Raw genomic sequence first — 26010 nt, 5'->3', positions numbered from 1 at the left:
GTATGACATTTCAAAGGCTATAAATCAAGCAATTGCAACTGTTGCGTCACATCCACTAGCAAATCCCTCATACACATTCCTCCTCTTGCTCAAGATAGTGACCCGTGTGATCAACGACCCTCAATTATCTATCTCTCTAGCTCTCTGTGTATTCACGAATGTCTTCAAGTGGCCAATAACCCAGCATCATATATCTATCTACCAAATCTATGTATTCAGTAATGTCTGCGTGAATAATTACCATTACTTACCTAGCCACGAAATCCATCTCAGCATACAAGAACATCTACGTGATAAATAATTCTTAAATCATCTACTTATCTATCAAAGTATTCAATAAAATCTTACAGATTACCCTTTATTATCTATCTATCTATATACCTACCAATCTATCAGATCTATCTACGTAATGTCTACGCGACCAATAGCCCTTAATCATCTATTAAATCATTGCAAGTATACGGGAATGCATCAGTCAATCTTATTTTGTCTATCAGTATTCAAATATCTGAACTTGTCAATAAGTTCCTCTATTCCTGATTCTATCCACTGCTACAACAGACTTCTCCATCCATCTATCCTGGCTATGACGGATCACTTATGAAAGGCACGGGTGGTGCCTTCCCTGCGCCCGCCTCGCTCCAACTCCCTTTCTACACATAACGACATCAAAATCAAAAGAAAAAGAAAAAGATAAGAGCACCACAATTTCCACGTCCAACATTCCATTTACGAATGTATTACATTTACAAATTACAGGAGTGCCAACCTCCGACAGAGTAGGGAAACCTGTAATTGCAACACTACCGAGATGGTACCTCAACACTTCTCGTTTCCTGACTCGTGGAAAACAAGTAACACACCAGCCCCGGCCACGGAGCCCACACTTACACCGCAGAACCACACTCCAGGGAACACTTTCTCCCCAGCGCTGGCGGGCTGTATGCACCACTACGTCAACCCCCCCACCCACCCCCACCATTTCAGCATTTATCAAGAGATGATTCATGCTGATGCCAACGCTAAAAAAAATACAGTCTAGCCTCACAAGGCCACAACTCTGCTTGTAACTTTTACTCGAAAGAGGAAAGAAGAAACACACACACATAACACAAGAAGAGAGAAATATTAAAGTTCTACCTAGAATTATTTAATCCGCGGGAAAAATATATAGATTTCGTAATCTTCACACCTGGTTAAGTCTTCGAGGGGGTCTTCATACACCCCCACCTCAAACCAAGCCCCCGGCCATCAAGAAGGTCCACGAGAGAGAGAGAGAGAGAGAGAGAGAGAGAGAGAGAGAGAGAGAGAGAGAGAGAGAGAGTACAACACCATTCACTCTCTCTCCTCCTCCTCCTCCTCCGTCCATTTGCTTTCATTCTGGAATACCAGCTCACCTGACCACTCCATTAGAACCTGGAGTGACGGGCCCCACCCTCACCGCCGCCCCAACCTCCTCCTCCTCCTCCTGCGCTAGTCAGGGGACTCCGCCATGGGTGACCTGAATGTGAGAGAATCCTGAGGCATCACCACAGGGATGAGGGAGGGAGGGAGAGAAGGGAGGAGATGCCTTCTGTTAGCTAAGGAAGGCGATGCTCGCAGCCGCCCTACACAACACGAGAGGACAAGGAGCAACGGGGGTAGTACACGGGATGGACAGAACAGGACTGATAACAGAAGACCTGGTGGTCCAAGACGAGGTTCTCCCCCACAGGAGAGTAATGGCATATTATCTTCCTTACCTTTAGAGACGGAGGCAGGATATCACGGCATAAGACAGGAGGAGGAGGAGGAGCTGGTGGGGGTGTGGCAGTGGTGGCAAAGATGACAGCCCTCACCCGCTTCACATCCAATCGTTAAATTCCCCCCCTGTGCAGGCTCCCTGGGAGGCAGGGGAGGGGCTGCTGGTGACGGCAGTTCTGGGGGAAGGAGCGGGGGAGAGAGAGAGGGAGGGAGGGGGGGAGACAAAGGGCAGGGACGGGGGGAAGGAGGAGGTGGGCCTTAAGTGAAGAGCAGAATGAAGGGTGGGAGTGGAGGGAGGGGGTGTGTGGGGAGACCGCTCATCGAAACTACCCCTTCAACAATGGCTGACAATCAAGCGTCACTACACGCTAACTTGCTACACCGCCTTGATAAAGACCACACAGTCATTAATCACCCTAACTACTGCCACGTCCTGACTAAATGACGGCTGCATCGGGAAGACTGTGGCGTCAATGGTGGGGAGGACATGCAAGCCGCATGCATGTGTAGCAACAGGCTGACCAGTGCGTCGGCTGCCACAAGCCCACACGGAATCTTCAGGTCTGTCCCTCTTGCTGAAACATAAGAGGCCCACATACAGGGTTTAGGGAAGCTTGCTCCTCCGTATAAAAGCTGCCTCGAGGGGATGGAGTTAACGCTTGAAGATGCCTGGTCAAAACGTCGACCAAAACCTTAGTAACTTGACCACGCGATCCAACCAGGCGACGCGGGCTGCTGCCTTGTTCCAATCGTGAATTTGAAGGTTGGGTGGAATGTTGCTGAATTCATTAAAGAAAACATTAAAGTCATGGGGGACATGGCCGTAGGGACCAGACATCATCAACGTATTTTATTCCATGAACAAAATACTAAGGAAAAGACTAGGGAGATTTCCCACGATTAGACTAAGTTTCTGTCCACAAAAATGACACTTACCATCTTGGAAAACATTACAGTAAACGCATAGTTCTATGAAGTCAATGATAGTTTTTATGGGCAGTATTATGATGTTACGGGATCGGGTAATCTTCTCAAGTATGATGGTTTCTTCAATGCCGACTGACTTTGGTGAACAGGGAATTCACATCAAAACTAACGAGTTCCGGCAAATTGATGTTCCCTGCCTTGCTGACAAAATCTAAGCCATATGCCACACGCGTCAGAGGGGCAGCTGGGAAAGACTGCGGGTGGCTGGATAAGGCAGGGTAAAATACCAGCAGGCGGACATGCTTGTGGCGCTGCGCGCTTATGGGTTGTTACGTGATGCTGGGGCGTGTATCTGTAGTTGTATGTCTTGGCCAGTGGTCTGGATGCTAAGGTCTGGTTGATATTCCTTGATAATTAGCGCTTAGGCGACGTGTGGGCGTATTGACGCCAGAAGGAAAATGAAACGCTTTGATTCGAGCACTTTATATATATATATATATATATATATATATATATATATATATATATATATATATATATATATATATATATATCTTTCTCTAACCTCTTTCCGTTTTCCTTCCTTAACCACATATACACGTTCACTATCAACGACTGTCATATCCACGGTGTGTGTCAGTATCCAGTGTGCGGCTTCGCTCCTGTGGTCTGTGGCTTCCTTACTCACTTGTGGTTAAGGGTTGGGAGAAGTGACAGGCAATAGGTCTTCTGTGTCAGTACCGTTGTAACTGTTACTTTTTTAACGGCATGTGGCACACCGTTGGCAACTCTCACTGTTAACGGCATGTGGCACTCCGTTGTAACTCACTGTAAACAGCATGTGGCACTGTTGTAGCTTTCACTGTTAACGGCCCGTGGCACTCCGTTGTAACTATGCCATCATTACCTGATACTTTAAGCCAATTCTTTATTACGTTTTCAGTACAACCAATTAACTGTCATACAATAATTTTTGTACTATTTCTTACTTACTTTACCATCAAACCTTAACATCCTCCAGTGGTGGAGGGGGTGTGCTAATTACCCCGCTCGTCACCTGTAACCCTTGCTAATTACAAGGGAGTCGTTACCCCTCGTTACCATGAGGTGTACGGCGGAGAAATCTGAGAAGAACCCGTGATAAACATCTACATTATGTACCACACACCAGCCGGGCGAGCGGGCAGCGGCATCCAACAGCCTGCTCGACCAACGTCCAAACACACCAGCCTCGGACCAGTCCGGGCTGTTGGGAAGGGGTGTGTATGTGGGGTATAGTTGAAGGCCTACCTAATTACCCCTAACCCTCCCCCGTAATCACCTGCTGAAGTACCAGTCATTAACTACCAGCTGAAGTAAAACTACCCTAGTCGTTATGGACCAGGGGGCCACTCATATTACTACCGTGCGGCCAACAGTACAAACCAACACCTAACTACCTGTTAAATGGGTGAGAACTGCTAAAGTGCTATCCAGTATTAACCTCCCTTGTAATTTCAAGACTGAAAACAGTCGTTCGAACTACTTCTGAAAACCTACTAAACTACTTCCAGTTTCCTCCCTACAGAAACATCTGCCCTGTAGACCAAATAAATAACTACTACCGTATCCCTAACTAGAGAACTACCGAATTACCGTCCACTTTAAGCACTTAAAAAATAATTAGAATCACCCATCAGTACTTAGATACGTGAAATCATTAAGACTTCCGTACTGTGCTGGTCCAGCTCTTAAAGACAGTCCCTTAGCCCTAAACAACAGAGACCCTCTCCTCTCTCTCTCTCTCTCTCTCTCTCTCTCTCTCTCTCTCTCTCAGCCCCGGACAACACCGACCCCCCCACTCCTCCTCCCCCGCGCAACACCGAACAACACACACGGCAGCAAATACACCTGAACACCTCCCTCCCCCTCCTTTTTTTGCCATCCATTAAGCACCCGAGTCGTCGTCATCTTCCTCCTCCGTTACCACTCCATGAAAATACCAGGTAACTGAAGGACGACACTGTGCCAATCACCTCCTTATCGGCGAAGATAAATACTTACAGAGGCGCAAACACGGTCTAGCGTATCCCCAAAACTTTATGACTACGTGTAGGCCTAACCTTTCAGGAGGAGGAGGAGGAGGGGGGGACATAGGCCTACACGCGCCACTTCCAACAAATCATCAAGTTTACAAACTTCCCCACCTACACACGCACGCTGGGGCCTGGGAAAACGACCGCGACCACTGGCTGGCCAACCAACCTCACCAACAACACGACAATACACAAGGAGACGCGCCATCTCCATTAACGGCGGCGCCCGCGCCCTCTACAACACCTGAGACAACCTACGACTACAGTGGCACACGACACACCTACAACCATCACATAATGACACTGCAACCGCTACAACCACGATAACGACACGGCTTGTAACGCACAACCACATCTATAACCACATCCACACAAGAGAACCGACACCACTTCCAACAAACACGGCCACAACATGGTAGCTCAGCCCACATCTACCACCAGCTACAACCACTGACGTCATAACAACCCGCCGCTGTGGTTCTCTTGATGGTATATGGCGGGTGGGGGTGTACGGGTAATGGCACTGGTGGTGGGTGAATGTCGGGGTAGGGAGGGTATTAGCGGTGGGTGTTCTGACATGATGTGTTGGAGAGATGGTGGTAGTGGAGGTGAGAGGGAGAGAGAGTAGGAGAAAGCCACCCTCTCCCTCACTAGAAACCCGTGTTTAGAAAGACGCTAGGGAGACACAGGAGACAAAAGAAAATGTCGCAGGCAGCCAATAAGAGGAGACAGATGAATCTTTTATCATCTGAGATGTGCAAATATATCTCCCAAACAGTGAGGCCAAACAAGGAAGAAGACACAGACCAAGTCGAAGTAGCAGCGACTATCCATTTCGAACAATAACGACATCACTACAGAGGATAATAACAAGACCAAACAACCCTACCATACATACGGGCTGGTGCGCAAAACAGCTGCTGCCTCCTCCCTGACCAGCGGTTTGGTTCAACCCTCCCCTGCCTGGCCTGCTACCCTGGACGCCAGCACCCACCCGCTGCCTGTCTTACTGTATCTTGTGACAGCCTTATCTCGTGTCACCCAGCCGCCTTGGGACACCCTTGTGCCTATTAATTCACCATCATGTTGTCGTCAGTGGGGGACAGATGGTGTGCGGTAGACTGGATGGCCTTACTTGCGTAGCACCTCCTTCATTCATCTCCCGCGTCTGGTCAGGTCTGGGACCCGGGGCTTGTGATCGCCCCATCGCACAAGCGATACGGCGCGGCAATCCACACCTGGTTCAATACGACTCCGCAGGGCGTCGTCTCGTGCTGTCTGGAGGGGCCTGTACCCACCAGTGTCCCGCGTTCTCATCTCGCGACCGGAGAACTCAATACAAAACCCCATTCTTGTCGCCCATCAAGCACACACACACACACACACACACACACACACACACGAGGTGTAGCGGTTAGCCCAAGGTCGGGCCTGCAAGGGTTCGAATCCTTGGCGCGACAGTCGGCCCATGGCTAATCCCAACTGTTCATCCTCCCCTCTCTGGAGTGGTCGATAATTGGGTACCTGATTAAAGATGAGGAGTGTGTATACACACACAGGAATAATGACATGGTAAATATATACTTAGTTAAGAGACGAGTCATCACGCGGGAAAGAGACAAGAGTAAGGGTATACCTAATCATAAACTTTAAGAAGAAGAGGTAGTTAAATCAAGTCGATGATGCAAACAGTCTACATGAAAAAACAACCAGAGAACATTACGTGAAACTCAAGAAGACACTCGTTAGAGAGCATGTCAATTAATACTTATACTATTATAGTTGTGAATGAATGGCATAACATCAAAGAGAATAAAGTCACTGCAAACAACATAAGAAAGTTTTAAAAGCTGTGTGATAAGAAGAGAATGTCTCCACGAGATGGGGCCGCCCCCACGAGTGTACAATGCAAAATACGTCATTACAAATGAGTAAATATCCATACATCCATACATACATACATACATACGTGTTCTATTCCAATACCAACCGTGTCAACTAACCCCCGTACATACAAGCATAAAACACGAACAGCGATCAACAGGTGACAGAAACTGCTCGTAGGACCACCAGAAAATTACGATGGTGCGGGCACGATTCCTTGAGCCACGTGAGGTAGGCAGAAGGCGGCCGTGAGATTAAGTACGTGGTGGGCAGCACGCGCCTAGCAACACCCCGGTGTGTGTGTGTGTGTCCCTCCCTTCCCCTGCAGATCGTGGCAAGGAACCAAGTTACCTAATCCCCGTACCCAACGCTACTGCTAATGGCGAACTCTCCAAGGTCCCTTTCCTGCGTCTCCGCCCCTTCCTGGGCCGCCACCACGACCCCCATACACAAAGAAAACCCTGGGAGGGCACCACCTACCTGCCTTGCCTGAGGTGCCCTCGATGGCCAGTGGTCCCTGCTGAACCACCCGTTCTGATCCTCCTCAGCAGGAGGAGGTCTACCTAACTACCTGCTGACCTGCTGGCCGCCACTCAAGACCTCACAGGCAGTTCCGGGCGGTACTCACTGGATGAATTATGTTCAACCCAGTTGTTTTTAGGCTTAGGTACCGGTGATGGGTACTTGTGCCTGTATAAAGGTACCCCATCACTAGTACTGGTGCCTGTATAAAGGTACCCCATCACTAGTACTGGTGCCTGTATAAAGGTACCCCATCACTAGTACTGGTGCCTGTATAAAGGTACCCCATCACTAGTACTGGTGCCTGTATAAAGGTACCCCATCACTAGTACTGGTGCCTGTATAAAGGTAACCCATCACTAGTACTGGTGCCTGTATAATGGTAACCCATCACTAGTACTGATGCCTGTATAATGGTAACCCATCACTAGTACTGGTGCCTGTATAAACGTAACCCATCACTAGTACTGGTGCCTGTATAAACGTAACCCATCACTAGTACTGATGCCTGTATAATGGTAACCCATCACTAGTACTGGTGCCTGTATAAACGTAACCCATCACTAGTACTGGTGCCCACACGAAAAAGAAAAATAATTGACGTGAAAAAAAAAAAACGATCATTTGAATGACACATCCTTCACTTCCACCATCGCTAGTATTACTTCATTCTACCACATGTGGTGCTACAGTGTTGGGGGCGGGGGGGAGAGAGACAAGTACTCACAGATGTGGTCATCAACAAATGACTCAAACGTTTAAACCATTTGAGGGAGAACTTTTGGCCGCGTATCCTCCAGGTTCTAGATATGTACGAGATCTAACGTTATTGAAAACACAACCGATTTTTCATTGAATAAAAAACTGTAGGAAAATCGTATTCCTATAACAAAATAATATAGACATACATAAACAACATAACAATTTACTATATAAATGTGACTGTTTTAATACCTACGGGAACAGATTGATAATAATCTAGGGCCTAAAATACCACAGAAATCTTGAAAAAATCTACATGTACCAATGACTCCATCTGCTGAATTATAAGGGTTGGAAAGACATCAAAAAGCCTAGAGGAGGAATACCCGCTCGAGGTCATAATGTGACGTCAATGATTCTGACCCCCTCTGACCAGGCTGCTACTAACCGGATGTCACGTGAGGTCAGCCAGTCAGGTCGCATATGGGGGGGGGGGAACACCTGCTTACTGTGGCTATAGTCCGCGGGTCAACATCTGACCCTTGACAGCAAAACAATTATCGAGAATGGCAAAGGGAAAAAAACATACATACGAGCGGTAATTTCCGCTTCCGTCAACCCCTCCAGGGAAGGGAAAGTCTGCTGCCGTCAACCCCTCCAGGGAAGGAGAAGTCTGCTGCCGTCAACCCCTCCAGTGAAGGAGAAGTCTGCTGCGTCAACCCCTCCAGGGAAGGGAAAGTCTGCTGCCGTCAACCCCTCCAGGGAAGGGAAAGTCTGCTGCCGTCAACCCCTCCAGTGAAGGAGAAGTCTGCTGCGTCAACCCCTCCAGGGAAGGAGAAGTCTGCTGCGTCAACCCCTCCAGGGAAGGAGAAGTCTGCTGCCGTCAACCCCTCCAGGGAAGGGAAAGTCTGCTGCCGTCAACCCCTCCAGGGATGGGAAAGTCTGCTGCCGTCAACCCCTCCAGGGAAGGAGAAGTCTGCTGCGTCAACCCCTCCAGGGAAGGAGAAGTCTGCTGCGTCAACCCCTCCAGGGAAGGAGAAGTCTGCTGCCGTCAACCCCTCCAGGGAAGGGAAAGTCTGCTGCCGTCAACCCCTCCAGGGAAGGAGAAGTCTGCTGCCGTCAACCCCTCCAGGGAAGGAGAAGTCTGCTGCCGTCAACCCCTCCAGGGAAGGAGAAGTCTGCTGCGTCAACCCCTCCAGTGAACTAGGAGTGACCACCTCCGGAGAGTTCCCTACTACTAACCACATCCCTCCCAGCATAAGTGACCACCACCGCGTAACTCCCTCCTCACTCCCTCACACAGACGCGACCTAATAACCCCAACGCCTTTCCCTTCCCCGACTCCTCCCAGCTGTATACCACTCCCAGGCACACCTAGGAGAGAGAGAGAGAGAGAGAGAGAGAGAGAGAGAGAGAGAGAGAGAGAGAGAGAGAGAGAGAGAGAGAGAGAGAGACCCCTTACACCAGCTGGGGGGGGGGGTGTCAGGCAGCTACCACCTGCCTCTGTCTAACCACAACGTCACAACCCCCTCCTCTCCCCTACCCGACCCCAACACTCTCAATCCCCACCACCTGAGGAACATAACTCGCTCCCCGTACTCTTACTGACCCCCACACACACCTTTGTTATCCACACACTCTCCACACACACCTTTGTTACCCACACACACCTTTGTTACCCACACATCTTTGTTATCCACACACTCTCCCCACGCACCTTTGTTACCCACACACTCTCCCCACACACCTTTGTTACCCACACTCTCCCCACACACCTTTGTTACCCATACACTCTCCCCACACATCTTTGTTGCCCACACACTTTCCAGCTTCCACACACCTTTATTACCCACACACACTCCAGCTTCCACACACCGTTGTTACCCACACACACTACTGCTTCCACACACCTTTGTTACCGACATACGCACTCTAGTAAGCCCCACAAACCTTTAACCACACACGCACTCTAATGACCCCGACACACCTTTGTTATCCACACATGCACTCTACTGACCCCCACACACCTTTGTTATCCACACACACCTTTGTTACCAACACACACACACTACTGAGCCCCACACACCTTTGTTACCTATGTCTGTAGCCCAAACACACTGCTGCTTCCACACAACCACTGTCATCATCACGCACTCTACGGCTTCTTGTCTCGCACACAGTGAGGCGAGTGCTCCACCATCCTGTTTCTACCGCAAACAAAACACACGACAGCGGACAACCTCCGCCATGGACACGTCCAGTCCTGTATATATACCATCTGTCCTCCCCAGGTAGGTACCACCTGTTGACTTAATAATTCACCAACCATCGTACGGTCAGGTGGGTTCGTCGCCACGGTTACCAACCTGGTGCATGACTAGTGCAGTCTTCTGGGGCAGGGGGGCTTCACCCCCTTCCTCCACAGCCTGAGAGGGGCCTTCACCCCTCCCCCCCCACACACACACAAACAGCCTGAGAGGGGCCTTCACCCATCCCCATACACACAGCCTGAAAGGGGCCTTCACCCATCCCCATACACACAACCTAGAAGGGGCCTGGGAGAGACATTAAAGTCCATGAATCAAATGATCCAGTGACAAAAACCATTCAAGCACTGTCCTCCTAATGACATGCCAAACGCCTTTGACTTGACCTGTAAGTGTCACGTCGATAATCAGGCCATTTCGCCATGCAGGGTCGTGGTCAAGGGGTCGTGTCGTACCGCTGTGCTCCTACGGTCGAGTCCCCCTGAACCACTGCAAAACAACCAAGGTTCACCCGACTTGAGTTACAACATGAAGGGACCAGATTACCAGGTACAGAGCTGCGAGACATGTGGCAACATACCACGTGAAGCTACGTTTGTACCTAGCGCAACCTAACCTAACCCAACCCAACCCAACATAACCTAACCTAACCCAACCCAACCTAAACCAACCCAACCTAACCCAACCCAACCTAAACCAACCCAACCTGACCTATCCCAACCTAATCTAACCTAACCCAACCTAACCTAACCAACCAAACCTAATCTTGCCAAACTAAACCTAGCCTATCCAAACCTAACCCAGCCTAGAAAAACAAGGGAGAAGATGGAGAGGGGGGGGAGCGAATCTTAAAAGTGATCCTAAACAACACAAGCAGTCGCACTACAACACACACAACACATACACACACACACACACCACACACACACACACACAACGCAACACCACTGATACGAGAAACAAGCACCTTGAGCACAACTGCTGCTGCTGTTGCGTTATCAAACCAGAAACACCTGAAGTGTTACAGGGAGGAGGAGGAGGGGGGTAGGGGGTTGTGCCACTACATGGGGGGGCGCGGGGGGGGGGGAATACCCAGGGTATAGCGATGGCGCAAGACAAGCGCTTGAGGGTCGTGGCGAGGAGGTCAGGGTCTTGCCTGGTTACGACCCTTCCGCACAACGTGATAACCCGGGCCTTTGGGTGGTGTGTGTGTTTTGTGGTTGTGTGTTTTGTTTTTTTGGGTGTGGGCTACCCCAAGCAGAACAATACAGCGTCAGAGGACAGGCAATCTGCATATCTTCCTCATCGGTGCAAAAACTGAAAACAAAGGCATAATACTCTTAAACGCCCGTCTTACCCCCCAACATCATTCTTAGATAAAGCGACATACAATTTACCATGAGGCTTACGTGACCTTTGTAGCGGCCATGTGAAGATACGGAAGGACTTTACCGACCTTCTTATCTGCTTTATCAAGATAACGAGTGATCACTCCCCCACCCCTGCCGGCCACTTCCAGAATTTACTTCACAGCTTTTGCGCCCCCCACTACAGCCTTGAGATGGATAACAAGGGATGCACTGACATGCGTCTTGTTCACAATTATACAACTCTGTAGACACGTTCAGGCACGCACGTTCCCCGCTAAGTCCATCCAAATACCTCACCAATATCATAATTCCATCCACGCAACACCTTCATCAACCCAGGACGACACTCCATCCATACATACATTCCAGCACCTCCTCCTCAATCCTTCGTTACACTTCTGCATCAATCCATCCACCACAAAAACTTCCCCTTTCATCAGTCCACCATATTCCTCTACATCAATTGAAAATAACTAGCCCTCTTCATCAATCCATCTCAACATCCTCCCTCCATCAATCCATCTCAACATCCTCTCTCCATCAATCCATCTCAACATCCTCCCTCCATCAATCCATCTCAACATCCTCCCTCCATCAATCCATCTCAACATCCTCCCTCCATCAATCCATCTCAACATCCTCCCTCCATCAATCCATCTCAACATCCTCCCTCCATCAATCCATCTCAACATCCTCCCTCCATCAATCCATCTCAACATCCTCCCTCCATCAATCCATCTCAACATCCTCCCTCCATCAATCCATCTCAACATCCTCCCTCCATCAATCCATCTCAACATCCTCCCTCCATCAATCCATCTCAACATCCTCCCTCCATCAATCCATCTCAACATCCTCCCTCCATCAATCCATCTCAACATCCTCCCTCCATCAATCCATCTCAACATCCTCCCTCCATCAATCCATCTCAACATCCTCCCTCCATCAATCCATCTCAACATCCTCCCTCCATCAATCCATCTCAACATCCTCCCTCCATCAATCCATCTCAACATCCTCCCTCCATCAATCCATCTCAACATCCTCCCTCCATCAATCCATCTCAACATCCTCCCTCCATCAATCCATCTCAACATCCTCCCTCCATCAATCCATCTCAACATCCTCCCTCCATCAATCCATCTCAACATCCTCCCTCCATCAATCCATCTCAACATCCTCCCTCCATCAATCCATCTCAACATCCTCCCTCCATCAATCCATCTCAACATCCTCCCTCCATCAATCCATCTCAACATCCTCCCTCCATCAATCCATCTCAACATCCTCCCTCCATCAATCCATCTCAACATCCTCCCTCCATCAATCCATCTCAACATCCTCCCTCCATCAATCCATCTCAACATCCTCCCTCCATCAATCCATCTCAACATCCTCCCTCCATCAATCCATCTCAACATCCTCCCTCCATCAATCCATCTCAACATCCTCCCTCCATCAATCCATCTCAACATCCTCCCTCCATCAATCCATCTCAACATCCTCCCTCCATCAATCCATCTCAACATCCTCCCTCCATCAATCCATCTCAACATCCTCCCTCCATCAATCCATCTCAACATCCTCCCTCCATCAATCCATCTCAACATCCTCCCTCCATCAATCCATCTCAACATCCTCCCTCCATCAATCCATCTCAACATCCTCCCTCCATCAATCCATCTCAACATCCTCCCTCCATCAATCCATCTCAACATCCTCCCTCCATCAATCCATCTCAACATCCTCCCTCCATCAATCCATCTCAACATCCTCCCTCCATCAATCCATCTCAACATCCTCCCTCCATCAATCCATCTCAACATCCTCCCTCCATCAATCCATCTCAACATCCTCCCTCCATCAATCCATCTCAACATCCTCCCTCCATCAATCCATCTCAACATCCTCCCTCCATCAATCCATCTCAACATCCTCCCTCCATCAATCCATCTCAACATCCTCCCTCCATCAATCCATCTCAACATCCTCCCTCCATCAATCCATCTCAACATCCTCCCTCCATCAATCCATCTCAACATCCTCCCTCCATCAATCCATCTCAACATCCTCCCTCCATCAATCCATCTCAACATCCTCCCTCCATCAATCCATCTCAACATCCTCCCTCCATCAATCCATCTCAACATCCTCCCTCCATCAATCCATCTCAACATCCTCCCTCCATCAATCCATCTCAACATCCTCCCTCCATCAATCCATCTCAACATCCTCCCTCCATCAATCCATCTCAACATCCTCCCTCCATCAATCCATCTCAACATCCTCCCTCCATCAATCCATCTCAACATCCTCCCTCCATCAATCCATCTCAACATCCTCCCTCCATCAATCCATCTCAACATCCTCCCTCCATCAATCCATCTCAACATCCTCCCTCCATCAATCCATCTCAACATCCTCCCTCCATCAATCCATCTCAACATCCTCCCTCCATCAATCCATCTCAACATCCTCCCTCCATCAATCCATCTCAACATCCTCCCTCCATCAATCCATCTCAACATCCTCCCTCCATCAATCCATCTCAACATCCTCCCTCCATCAATCCATCTCAACATCCTCCCTCCATCAATCCATCTCAACATCCTCCCTCCATCAATCCATCTCAACATCCTCCCTCCATCAATCCATCTCAACATCCTCCCTCCATCAATCCATCTCAACATCCTCCCTCCATCAATCCATCTCAACATCCTCCCTCCATCAATCCATCTCAACATCCTCCCTCCATCAATCCATCTCAACATCCTCCCTCCATCAATCCATCTCAACATCCTCCCTCCATCAATCCATCTCAACATCCTCCCTCCATCAATCCATCTCAACATCCTCCCTCCATCAATCCATCTCAACATCCTCCCTCCATCAATCCATCTCAACATCCTCCCTCCATCAATCCATCTCAACATCCTCCCTCCATCAATCCATCTCAACATCCTCCCTCCATCAATCCATCTCAACATCCTCCCTCCATCAATCCATCTCAACATCCTCTCTCCATCAATCCATTCTCCGAAACCCTCTCTCTCTCCAGTTCACCCCAACTCCACATCAATCCATCACAACCCTCTACTTCATCCATCCATCTCTATCCTCCCTCTACATTAATGAATGTCCACAATATCTCTTCGTCAATCCTCATCATCCCTTCTTCATCCATCCACCTCAACCCCATCATCAAGCCTTCACCACTGGGTCACTGACCATCTACGTGTTCAACGAAGAAGTGTGAACTCCGCAGTGGGAGACCTGACGAAACCACAACCAGTTCACGCTACAAGAGACACAAAATAAAAAAGAGGAAAGTAAAAAATAAAAGAAATATGAGCTACATTGTCATAAGACCACCTCCCTCCGTATACCCAACATAATGCAACCACACTGCCTCTCGCAAGGGCTGGATACAGTCTGTGAATCTTCAGTATATGGGCGACAAACCCACTCACAACTCTCGCGAGTACAACCTAATACAAGTACAGTAACGCCTTTTCCGGGCACTCACAACCCTCGCGAGTACAACCTAATACAACTACAGTAACGCCTTTTCCGGGCACTCACAACCCTCGCGAGTACAACCTAATACAACTACAGTAACGCCTTTTCCGAGCACTCACAACCCTCGCGAGTACAACCTACTACAACTACAGTAACGCCTTTTCCGAGCACTCACAACCCTCGCGACTACAACCTAATACAACCACAGTAACGCCTTTTCCGAGCACTCACAACCCTCGCGACTACAACTTAATACAACCACAGTAACGCCTTTTCCGAGCACTCACAACCCTCGCGAGTACAACCTAATACAAGTACAGTAACGCCTTTTCCGAGCACTCACAACCCTCGCGAGTACAACCTAATACAACTACAGTAACGCCTCTTCCGAGCACTCACAACCCTCGCGAGTACAACCTAATACAAGTACAGTAACGCCTTTTCCGAGCACTCACAACCCTCGCGAGTACAACCTAATACAAGTACAGTAACGCCCATTTTACCTCAAACTTCACGCGACGAAATACGAAACAAAAGGAGAGAAATAACTCCAGCAGTCCATTAAAAATACATAAAGAAACCTGAAATCATGGCGAAATATAGTCTTGGCATGAGCCACACGAAATTCCAGTTACGTCACGCTTTACGCCGCCCGGCTTATATTTGCAAGCTATGACACTCGGCGGCGCCAGCCGGATGTGGCCGTCTGCTGCGTGTCCTTGCGTTAACCCGAGTGCTTTGTGCATGTCCCCCGACTGGGCATGATGAGGAAGGGGTCGAGGACATACAGCACAGCTGTCCTCTACTGTCCCAATGGGTAAGTCTGGAGGCCTTCATTTAAGTACCACCGTCATGTTTCATATTCCTGGTTGTGGCAGAGGCTTATAATAGTCCCTTAATCACCACGACGGCGCGGCCCATGGGGGATGATGACCTGACCCGTAATGGTCAGGTCAAAGGCTGTGTCATCATAACCTTTGTTCGTAACGTCGTGATGGCTGGGGTTACAGAAACACTTTAGTCCCTCTTCGGGTCCCTCGGTGGCCGAGAGGTTTCAGTCACAATTTATGAATGCCTCGAGCGTATTAGGAGTCCTTCCAGCCTTGTCCTCCGTGGGAAAGCGAGCGCTGGCTGGCTGACCCAGCTGCTTCAGGATCAATATGTTGGTCCTCCAAGGGATCCCCGAGTCTAGCACCGTGCGGGTGACCAGGTCCTCATCGTCTGGGCCGGTGACCAAGCCTTTGGAGGGTCATCAGGACATGGGGTTGGGCGGTCGGGCAGGCGGACGGGAGGGACCACAATCGAACAGCTGTCGGGCGGGCGGGTTCAAGGTCGGGTGCGTCGGTCGGTCGGTCGGTCGGGCCGGGCGGCTGGGGATGATGGAACGCGCCAGGTGATGGCAGCAACCACCCTACCATCCAAGTCGTCGTTCTCAGCCACGTATTCATTGTAACAACGCTATTAAGTAAGAATTAACCGATGGGTGTGAGACGTATATTTTGAAAATCCTCACCCTTCAGCAGGAAACAACTGCCCGTGCGTGGATGTAAGAAGGGCTTGCCACAAACAATCTTTGTTCCATTGGTGTCAGTCTAGCAATGGCGAGCCCGCCATCCTCCAGCACGCTCTTAAAGCCTAACCTCGAATACGAACCATAATAAATCGTACCCTGACAGACAACCTCTTCCTCCAAGACGCCTCAACTCCCCCCACACACTATCCTCAACCCTACTCAAGTCGCAGACGGGTTAGGTCCTAATTGGCCGATGCTACGATGTTTTTTTCCCAATTACATCATTATAACAGGGAACAATGATGACTGAAAACAGTATTCCTAGGAATAACAAAGGTTAAGCGAGATGGTTTCACACAGACATAACACTGGATACTTCAACACAACAACCATATATAGGCATAATTCCTGAGATCCAAAATGAAAATGAAGTCTATGATATACAAAAGCCCACGTGAGGATCCAACCAAACCAGATTAATCACCGAACTGTATACATACACATCAACAGCCTAAAAGGAACTATATTCTTCCTAGCTCATGAAATATCAAATTCCAATTTCAAAATGAAGCTACGAGGTGAATCAGCGTGTTGTAGGGCCTAACATCCTCCAAACTAAAACAACTAGGCTAATCCGCGTGTTGCAGGGCCTAGCATCCTTCAAGCCCAAGCACGTTTATCACATAAATAGGAGTTCCCTTCGATAACCCGCCACTCAGAATACGCCAGACGTTCACAGCATTCAAACAGGTATATCTGGCCAGATATTCCCACTGTACCTATGACAAGAAATGAACGAACGTGACTTTGTTTAAACATAGCAAGGATCAAAACAGGGAAAGAATACCCAAATTTTGCAATGAAACGAAAAAAAGGAAAAATAAGCCTGCAATATAATGTATATATAATCAACCAACCACTTAGGGTGGATGAACAGCTGAACTGACTGTGGACCGAATGCCACAAGCAGGATTCGAATCCATGCACTTGAACCCTTGATGGCCCATGAATGCGTCGCGGTCATATGTGTGTGTGTGTGTATGTGTGGCGTAATCACAAAGCCGAACTTACGCTTCCTTTTAAAATTTAAAAGACTAAGGCTTAAGACGATGTCTATGCTTGCGAATAACCGGAGCTTTGGCTATTTCCGGATGCTTCTATCCTCGCAGCCAGGCTTATGGCTATACTTATTCAACATGGTTGTTTGAGACTACAAACACAAATGACCCTCATATGCACCGAAGCCAGGCTGGTCATGCCCTCTGCATTAACAGTATTAACTCTATCAATGGAGTGCAACGAGTTGTTGTGGACCCCAGATGTTTCCTTATTCTTAATCATTCAACTGTATCTCTTGGGCCAAATAACTACATCCTTGATGTCCACAGGGAAAGGTAATGAATGTGTATGCAGATTTAAGACTCGTCTACAAGGTGCTTGTGTTTGTGTGAATGTCCACCAGAATCAGTCCGAGCGACATGCTTCTAATATGTTTCCTATCACACCCGTGTAAGACCTTATCAAACAGTGATGCACGGGCAAAGAAAGATTATAACCATTGTAGTACTGAGCAACATATATCCCCAATGAATATGCGTCCCTGGTTTTAAAAATTCGGCTTGTGGCAAAACCTTCTCTGGTACCTGATAACGTAAATTCGATCTATTCTATCAATTTTCTTACATGTCAAATATTGTCCTTGGTATATCAACAGATTAGTTCTTAACATATAAACTCACTTGTTCATGTTCTTGTGACCTTCGTCTTGCAGACAGTATGTGCTCTACAGCGGAGATGATGTTTCCCCAACGATTAACATTCTACTTTCTATCGTCTACTAAAACAGATTTCGAGTATGGCTTGATCCTAAATAATATGGTCCCAACTTTCATTCAAAAATAACTCCCTATTCGCATGACACGCAGTGAAGACTAAAACATTACCCCTAAAATCAAAAGGAATGATGATGACAAAAATAGGAATTTTCCCCTTACCATTCGAGCCCTAAAACTATTTAAGAAAATGCCTGCAGCCATAAGAAACACAATGGAAAGCACAGTGGAGACATTTACGATGTGGGTCCGCATAAGTATTTACAAAGTCAAGCCAGGATGTGGAGGTTACGTGTGCCTGAAGACCACGGCGCTCAACAGCTTGATCGACCAACGACCAAACACAGCAGCTTGAACTCGGCTCGAGCATAAAGGTTTCATACCGAGTGATATAAGTACAGTATGCCTTCAACAACGTCACACAAGAATGAGATAAAAAGAAGCGTAGGCATTACCAAGCTACTACAAACATCTTCCTGGCTGAACGTTACACTCGAGATATAGAATATAAAACTAATCAACCAATTTTCAAAATCAATTCTTATACGTTTCGCTTCATTCATAGTGACACATATAGTAATTCATATCAAACCACAGACCATCTACTTTCAATTATCTGACAAAAACCTTGTCAAAATTATTAAAGCAATGATGAACATCGTTTCGCTTCTGTTTTTACTCGTTCTTTCACAGAAGGCACTGATACAAGAGAGAGTCGTAATTAGTTTCAAAGTTTCTGCAGTCTGGTATCCTAAATCGAACTTTAGAGCTCCGCTATGTGGCGCTCCGCCAGACTTGGGTTCAATACAGGGGCAAGGCATTCGACCACCGCATTGTCCTTCGATAAAACAAAAGCACTTGAAGAGTCTTAAAACTTATAACAGTCCTTCCTATAATAACATACAGAAACAGTATTCAAACGACTCTTGGTTCCAGGCTCTGATCTTTATCATGAGCAATAAAATAACCTCAGAACTTTAACGGTCTTCGGGAATATAAAAACTGACCAAAGGATGATCCAACTTATGAAAAGGAAATAAAACGTATCCTGGATATTTTACATTTCTGTCACTAACAAGCAAAAGTTTTCAGAGACTTTAGAATGTCATTCAAGTGATTCCGGCATAACAAAGATAGCGGTAACTGATTCTACAATGATTACAACACATTTGTACTTGTCACAGGATGACAAAAATCTATGCTGTAACTGCTGAAATCAGGTTCTTCATGGATATTCATCAAATACATTAGATGTGTGGAATTAGAGATATCTCTTAGAAAGTGCTCTTCATATCAACTACCTACCAGAAATCCTATCTCCCACAACTTATCCCCCCCAAAAAAAAATAAGTTTTGCGCCTGACTACTTGCCTCTGCTCAGATACCACGGAAACCATGCATAAATATGAAAGGCCAACCCATAACGTTATACCACATGTTCAAAGAGATATCAAATGACCTGAAATCATAAATAAATCAATTTCATATGTCATGATCAGAAGACGCAATGCTTTAATTACGGCAAGATAACACAAAAAGAACTTCAAACGATGTCGGCAGCCTTTGTGGAAATTGGCGTAAGCGAACCTCGACGTGCCCTGCAAGGAGCACAAAGCCTACTCTACAACACCAGTCTAACTATAAACATATATTCTTTTCCACTTCATCTGAGTAGTCCTTAAGAACTGTTACCCATGAAGGCAACAACTGCTGCGCTTCAGCTGAAGTAAACGTGGAGGACCCATCCTTTCAAAATATTCCTTTGATATCAGTAACTATGTATGACTTCTAATTTCACTCAATTCCACCACCAAAGTCAGAAGAAAAAGATTTCCTTTGAATCTTCATTTACAATTCTCGATAATCTTCTCGGGTAAGGTATGTACTACAGCTGAAACAGTAAAAATCGAGATTATGCTGAGCGAATCATATACAAGGCAAATGCTGAGCTCATGTCTGGAAATCTGGAAGGATAACCTTTAATTTACCATTAACACAGTTAAGGCCTATAACCCCTGCATGTATAGCTCGAGGACAATCTGGGGTTCTTATAACATGGCCATCACATTCTCACGCTCATGAAAACCCTTACTCAAAATTGTGACAGGTTCCTGATCAGTCTTCACCTGCTTTCTCTTTAAATTTTATGATTAAATTCACTTTATCTAGAATCACTGACAGGTGTTTCAATAAAGCCATCGATCGTAACGTTTCTCAACTTCTGAATGTTTGAAGAAACAAGCCAAGTCGCACAACTGAACATATGCTATGAAACCTTCAAAAAGGCATCATATAATATTGAACTAGCATTACCGATCAATAAGTGCAAATTTAAATACTGGTGATATGCGAGAAGGGTCCAAATGGATGAGTGAAGTTAAAGTGCACGTAAACGTAGGCACGTGTCTTCACACCTCCAATCCATACACAATACGAGTGAAGGTGCTATGTAATAAAGATTTGTAAAAACACGATTAACGAGTTAAAATGACGTACTCTAAACACATACATGCATCCACAACCAGCTGTTGCATGTGACTCATGGTGAATTACATGGTCTGCGGAAAATGATCACATGGAAAAGTAATTTGATCCTGTATCGTAAACGTCTCGTCTATGTGCACGCCAGGTGTTGCTAATGATGCCGAAGCACAACGAACAATCAAAGGTCTAAAACATCTGTTGTAAAATGCGATGTGAACGATGATCAAAGTTGTAAAGCAGTAAGGTGGATGGTGGCCTGTGTGGATAGCGTGGTGGAGTGAGGCTGGGTACACCGGGGTAGAACAAAGCCCCAGAACACGTGGGAGGGAGGAAGGCCCACCACTGGACGCTACCTTACACCAACCCACGCCGGCCTACTGGATTAACATCACCTTACCAACCTGCGTCAGTGTCTCCATGCCCAGTGCTCTATACTAATGACCGGGTCGCTTGGAATTCTTTAAAACATGGCGAGAAGAAAATGTTAATGGAGGGGTATCGGGGTAGCTAGTGGCGGGGCAGCAGGCTAGCAAGCTACCCAGCCTCCACGGGCGGGACTACCCCGCCACCCAACAAAGAGCGAGACAGGACAGGCGCTGGGAGGTACTCACCATACAACACCGAAGGCGCCGTAGCCGATGGGTCTGTCTGGAGTCACCTCGCTGCTGTTCGTAGGGGAGGGAGTTGCTGTTTGTCCATGGTGGGGTTGCTGTTGCTGCCCGCCCACACCGCCAGCTCCTGCCTGTTGTTGAGGCTGTTGCTGCTGGGCGTTAGAGCTGCTGCTTCTGTGGTGTGGGTGGTGAGAGTGTATAGCACTCACGCCCGTGCCAGTCTGGGGTGCACCTCCTCTAGGGTCCAAGTGGGCGTAATAACTTGGCTGAGCAGCGGCTAAGATAGCGGCGTTATGGGGAGGCACCACGCCCACACCTCTCTCCCCCACGCCCGCCATAACGTGCTGCCGCCCACTACCGGACCGTGTGCCCACGAGAGCCATGGGCGGGGTGTCCGCGACGCCCGCAATGATACACCACTACTGCCCGTCCCACACAAAACACTGCACACTTATTTTTCCTCTATTCTTCACGGGATCTTGCATATGGGTAACACTGCACGAGAGCCGTAGTACCACAAGGCTCTCTCTACATCAGCTTTGCACCTGGCGACTCAGGCTTACTCTTATCTCTGCTTCTGGCCACCCACCTTCCTCCCTGCACGGCTTCTCCAGCCCACACAACACTTCACAGCTGACAACACACAGCAAAAACACACCCAGCTTCTTTACGTATATCAACCCCTCCCGCAACTTTCCTCACTGCTTTACTATCTAATCAATAACCACAAACTGCCCACCAGTTATCAGAGATCTATCAATATCCACATTAAACCTTTGTATCCCTCCACGCTGTTGCCTGAGAGAGAGACACGCCTGGCAATCTTCCCCACAGACGTGTTCTCGCTCACTGGATAAGCGTCGCCAATTTTGTGATGCCTCCCGATTGATGGTTGTTGTACAGATATAAGACAATATCCATTCAATTAGAGTATTTTTAAACATGAATTATCGTTATTGCATATCATAATTTAATTTTATGGTCTATATAACAAGGAAATAACCTTAAACAAAAGGTGTGATATGACAGTGGTTTTCTTCTTACGTCCGGCAGCGCCGTGCGCGTGGAGAAATCACCCCTGTACTGTGATATGCAACAAACTCATCTTCGCAAGGATAATAACCTCAAGAACCCATCTTTCACCGTGCAGCAAAGCAATAAGATAAATACTTACATGTGGATATATTTTACTAATAAATAACTTCATAGCAATGCTAAGTTAATATGATTTTGCCAGCTAGAGAATCACCCGAGCGAGCTGAGATAGGCCTACCCTGTCTGGACCGAATTTGACATCATTCGCTGTCAACAAATTCATATTCCGGCCAGCTGTTAGCGATCAGTTCATATTCAAATTCGAGTCAACTTTCTTAATTTTTTACATAATACTGCAGTCAACAAGTCTAGGTACAAGCAAGTGCTTCTACCCAGTGAAGATTTGAGTTCAGCTAAGGATGACTTTCGGGAATTTAGTGTAGTATCCCCAAACAGATGCTGTGATCCTGATTTTTTTTCCTGTGCCATTGTGATCCAAGGATGCTGATCTTTTTTTTTTATGATGTAATTCTACAGCTCGGACGTAGAGATGTTGAACTGGTGTTATCGGACGAGGGCGCTGATACTGACGTATATATTGGGTTCCCTACCATCTGTTGACGATCTATCCATTTTCATGTGTGAGGGGCAATTTATGTTTCCCTCCAAAACCTGCTGTTACTGAATTGGGCACAAGGGCTGTGGTCCAACGACATAGCGTTTCGATGAGATGCTGTAAGGATGCTTCGCTTAGATAGCAATGTGCTCCACGGGTGCTATTTTTGTGAAGTAATACTATACTTCAATAAGCTGGTTATGCTGTGAAGATAATGACGCTCTGTCTTAAGAAAGCAGTGCTGATGATGCTGTGATCCAAGGATGCACCTCCACTGGTAATGTGATCCCGAAGATGATCTGTTGGTGGTGGTATCCAGAGAAGGATGTATTGCTGTCATCCATAGGTGCTTCGAGTACTAAAATTATGATTTTCTGGCCCAAGTAAGCTGTACTGCTAATGCTGCAGTATTCCTGCTATGACTTAGGACATTATACTGCTAATGCTGCAGTCCAGGAACACTGTATTAGTCCTGCTAAACTATGAAGATACTGTGATACTGTACCCACGATACTGTAATCTAGATAGGCTACACTGCTTTACCAATTAATCAGAAGCATGCTGCTGCTGCGTATGCTGCTTTACATGGATGCTGTGCGAGGGAAGCTGTAATCAAATCATACCGGAATGCTGTTGTGGTGGTTCAGGATCGCTGTGCTGTGGATGCTGAAATTCAGAGACGTTGGTCCACTGATTCTGTAATTCAACGACACTGTACCACCGATGGTGATTCAGGGACGCTGTACCGCTCAGAAACTTTGTACCGCTGATGCCGTGGTTCAAGGACGCTGTACCACTGATGCTGTGGCTCTTGAGATACATCTGCTTTCCGGCCAGCTGTTACTGGTCAATATATTTTCAAAAGCGAGAGTTTGTCGTCTAAAATCTTCGTCTGAACGCCCCGTCATATTAAGCCAGACACAAGAGCTGCGATTTAATGAGACTGTTTTAAATGGAAGCTGTACTTCCATAGTGCTGTTTCACGATGTCTGTGCTTCAGGGATGCTGTGCTCTATGGCTGTTTTCATGGAATATGAGACCCTGGAACCTAGGGATGCTGTGTTGGCAATGATTTGAATTAGGGATGCTGTACTGGCAATAATGTGATGTAGCGATGTCGTACTGGCAGTTATGCGATCTAGAGATGTTCTACTAGCAGTGATGTGATCTAAGGATTCTATGCTGACATTGATGTAATCCAGGGATACTATACTGGCAATGATGTGATCTAAGGATGTTGTACTGGCAATAGTGTGACCTGGAAAAGCTGTAGTGGCAACAGTGTGAGTTAAGAATGCTGTGCTGGCAACGATGCGTCCAAGGAATGCTGCGATGGCAATGATGTGTTACTGATGCTGTGATACAAAGCCGTCATAGCAAAGCCATAAACTGATCGTACGTGATTATGAAGACCAATTACTTAGTTACAATGACTGGGTGCTACATGATAATCACCAGATACTATAGTCGGCTTGTGGTGCGGGCGATATATTCAATGTCCACGGTACGTTATATCAAGCGAATGTCATGATTACTTAGTACTAGAAGCACTAAATATTCACAGCTAATATAGCTGTTCATCCTTCCCTCAAAGCTATTCGATAAAAAGGTACCTAGATTTTATTCCCACACATTTCTCTTACTCTTTCATTACTTACTCGATCAAACCACCCCACAACACATACCGTCCTCAAAATATCTAATTTCGAACACATCCACCCTCCTGTGACCGGTGTAGACCCCGTTGCTCACCAACGTGAGATGAAGGGTATTCGTGTGCATAGTATTCGAATAGTCACTTCCCCATAGGGGCGATCATAGCCTAGCGGTAGCGCTCACGCCTGTTGCAAAGGGGTCCCGGGTTCGATCCTGGTTGTTGGAGGTTTGTATGTTCTATGAAGGTGCGCGTTCATATGCCCTATATTCGTATTCATATACCTCCGCGATGTACAGTTGTGTTCGGTAAAATGCTATTTGCTGGCTACACGTGTGAGCCTGATGGGAGATGACCGGTGTAGACCCCGTTGCTCACCAACGTGAGACGAAGGGTATTCGACTACATAGTATTCGAATAGTCATTTTCCCATAGGGGCGATCATAGCCTAGCGGTAGCGCTCCCGCCAGTTGCACAGGGGTCCCGGGTTCGATCCTGGCTGTTGGAGGCTTGTATGATATACATATATACACACACACACACATATATATATATATATATATATATATATGTATATATATATAGAGAGAGAGAGAGAGAGACAAATACGAAATGACCTTGAATGGTGCATACATTTGCCAAAGCCATCTCGAATTTTATTGAGAATACATTTTATTCTTACCAGCGACTGTTGCCCTGTTAGTCATACAAAGGATAGCAAACACGTCCAGACTATTGGGTCCCTTTCGTAGTGTCTACAATTCTAAAAATCAGAAATACAGTGATGTTCTGGAGAACGGATGCCGAGAATAACATATGCTGGATTAAAGAGGTGCTATGACTACTGGACGTTTTAATACAAAACTCACTTGTTGCTAAGGTTAATAGATGCAATGATCAGTGATGATGAAGCAGGTGGATGTGGAATGAATACTTAATTCCTGACCAATACCTTATCAACAGATATCAAAGCTGCAGTAAAACCATAAACATCAGTCTTTGGTGTGAAAGCCCCGTTCGAACTCTTCACTGCTGCTTAAAAGAATACATCAATAGAAAACATTTGCCACAAGAACGCTGTAACGGAGGGAAACCAGCGTGCGTACTCCTGCGGGGATTCCCATCGACCGAGGGCCATATATAAAGTGAGTGGGTGATTATAGCCTAATAATCATCTTTAAACACCTGGTGTTAACTTCCTGGCAGCCTTAACGACCGCATAGGAGTCGGTAAGTCTCAGGTCCAATGTAACCAAC

At 47.0% G+C, this 26010-nt stretch overlaps 1 protein-coding gene across 2 annotated transcripts in view; it reads right to left on the bottom strand.

Moving 5' to 3' along the window:
• nmo (serine/threonine-protein kinase nemo) overlaps window positions 1-22300 on the bottom strand; it is a 283198-nt gene extending 260898 nt beyond the window's left edge. For both annotated transcript variants that reach the window (XR_011714425.1, XM_071676425.1), the window contains exon 1: window positions 21450-22300. Coding sequence is in view for 1 of the 2 variants with exons in the window: in XM_071676425.1 (XP_071532526.1) it covers window positions 21450-21832 (383 nt within the window). In the remaining variant the exon portion in view is untranslated. The remainder of the gene's footprint in view (window positions 1-21449) is intronic.
• Between the last annotated feature and the right edge of the window lie 3710 nt (window positions 22301-26010).

The sequence above is a fragment of the Panulirus ornatus genome, chromosome 23 (assembly GCF_036320965.1).
Source record: "Panulirus ornatus isolate Po-2019 chromosome 23, ASM3632096v1, whole genome shotgun sequence".
NCBI classification, from domain to species: Eukaryota; Metazoa; Arthropoda; class Malacostraca; order Decapoda; family Palinuridae; genus Panulirus; species Panulirus ornatus.
The sequence above is the reverse complement of the archived record's forward strand: the minus strand, read 5'-3'. Positions and strand labels throughout refer to the sequence as shown.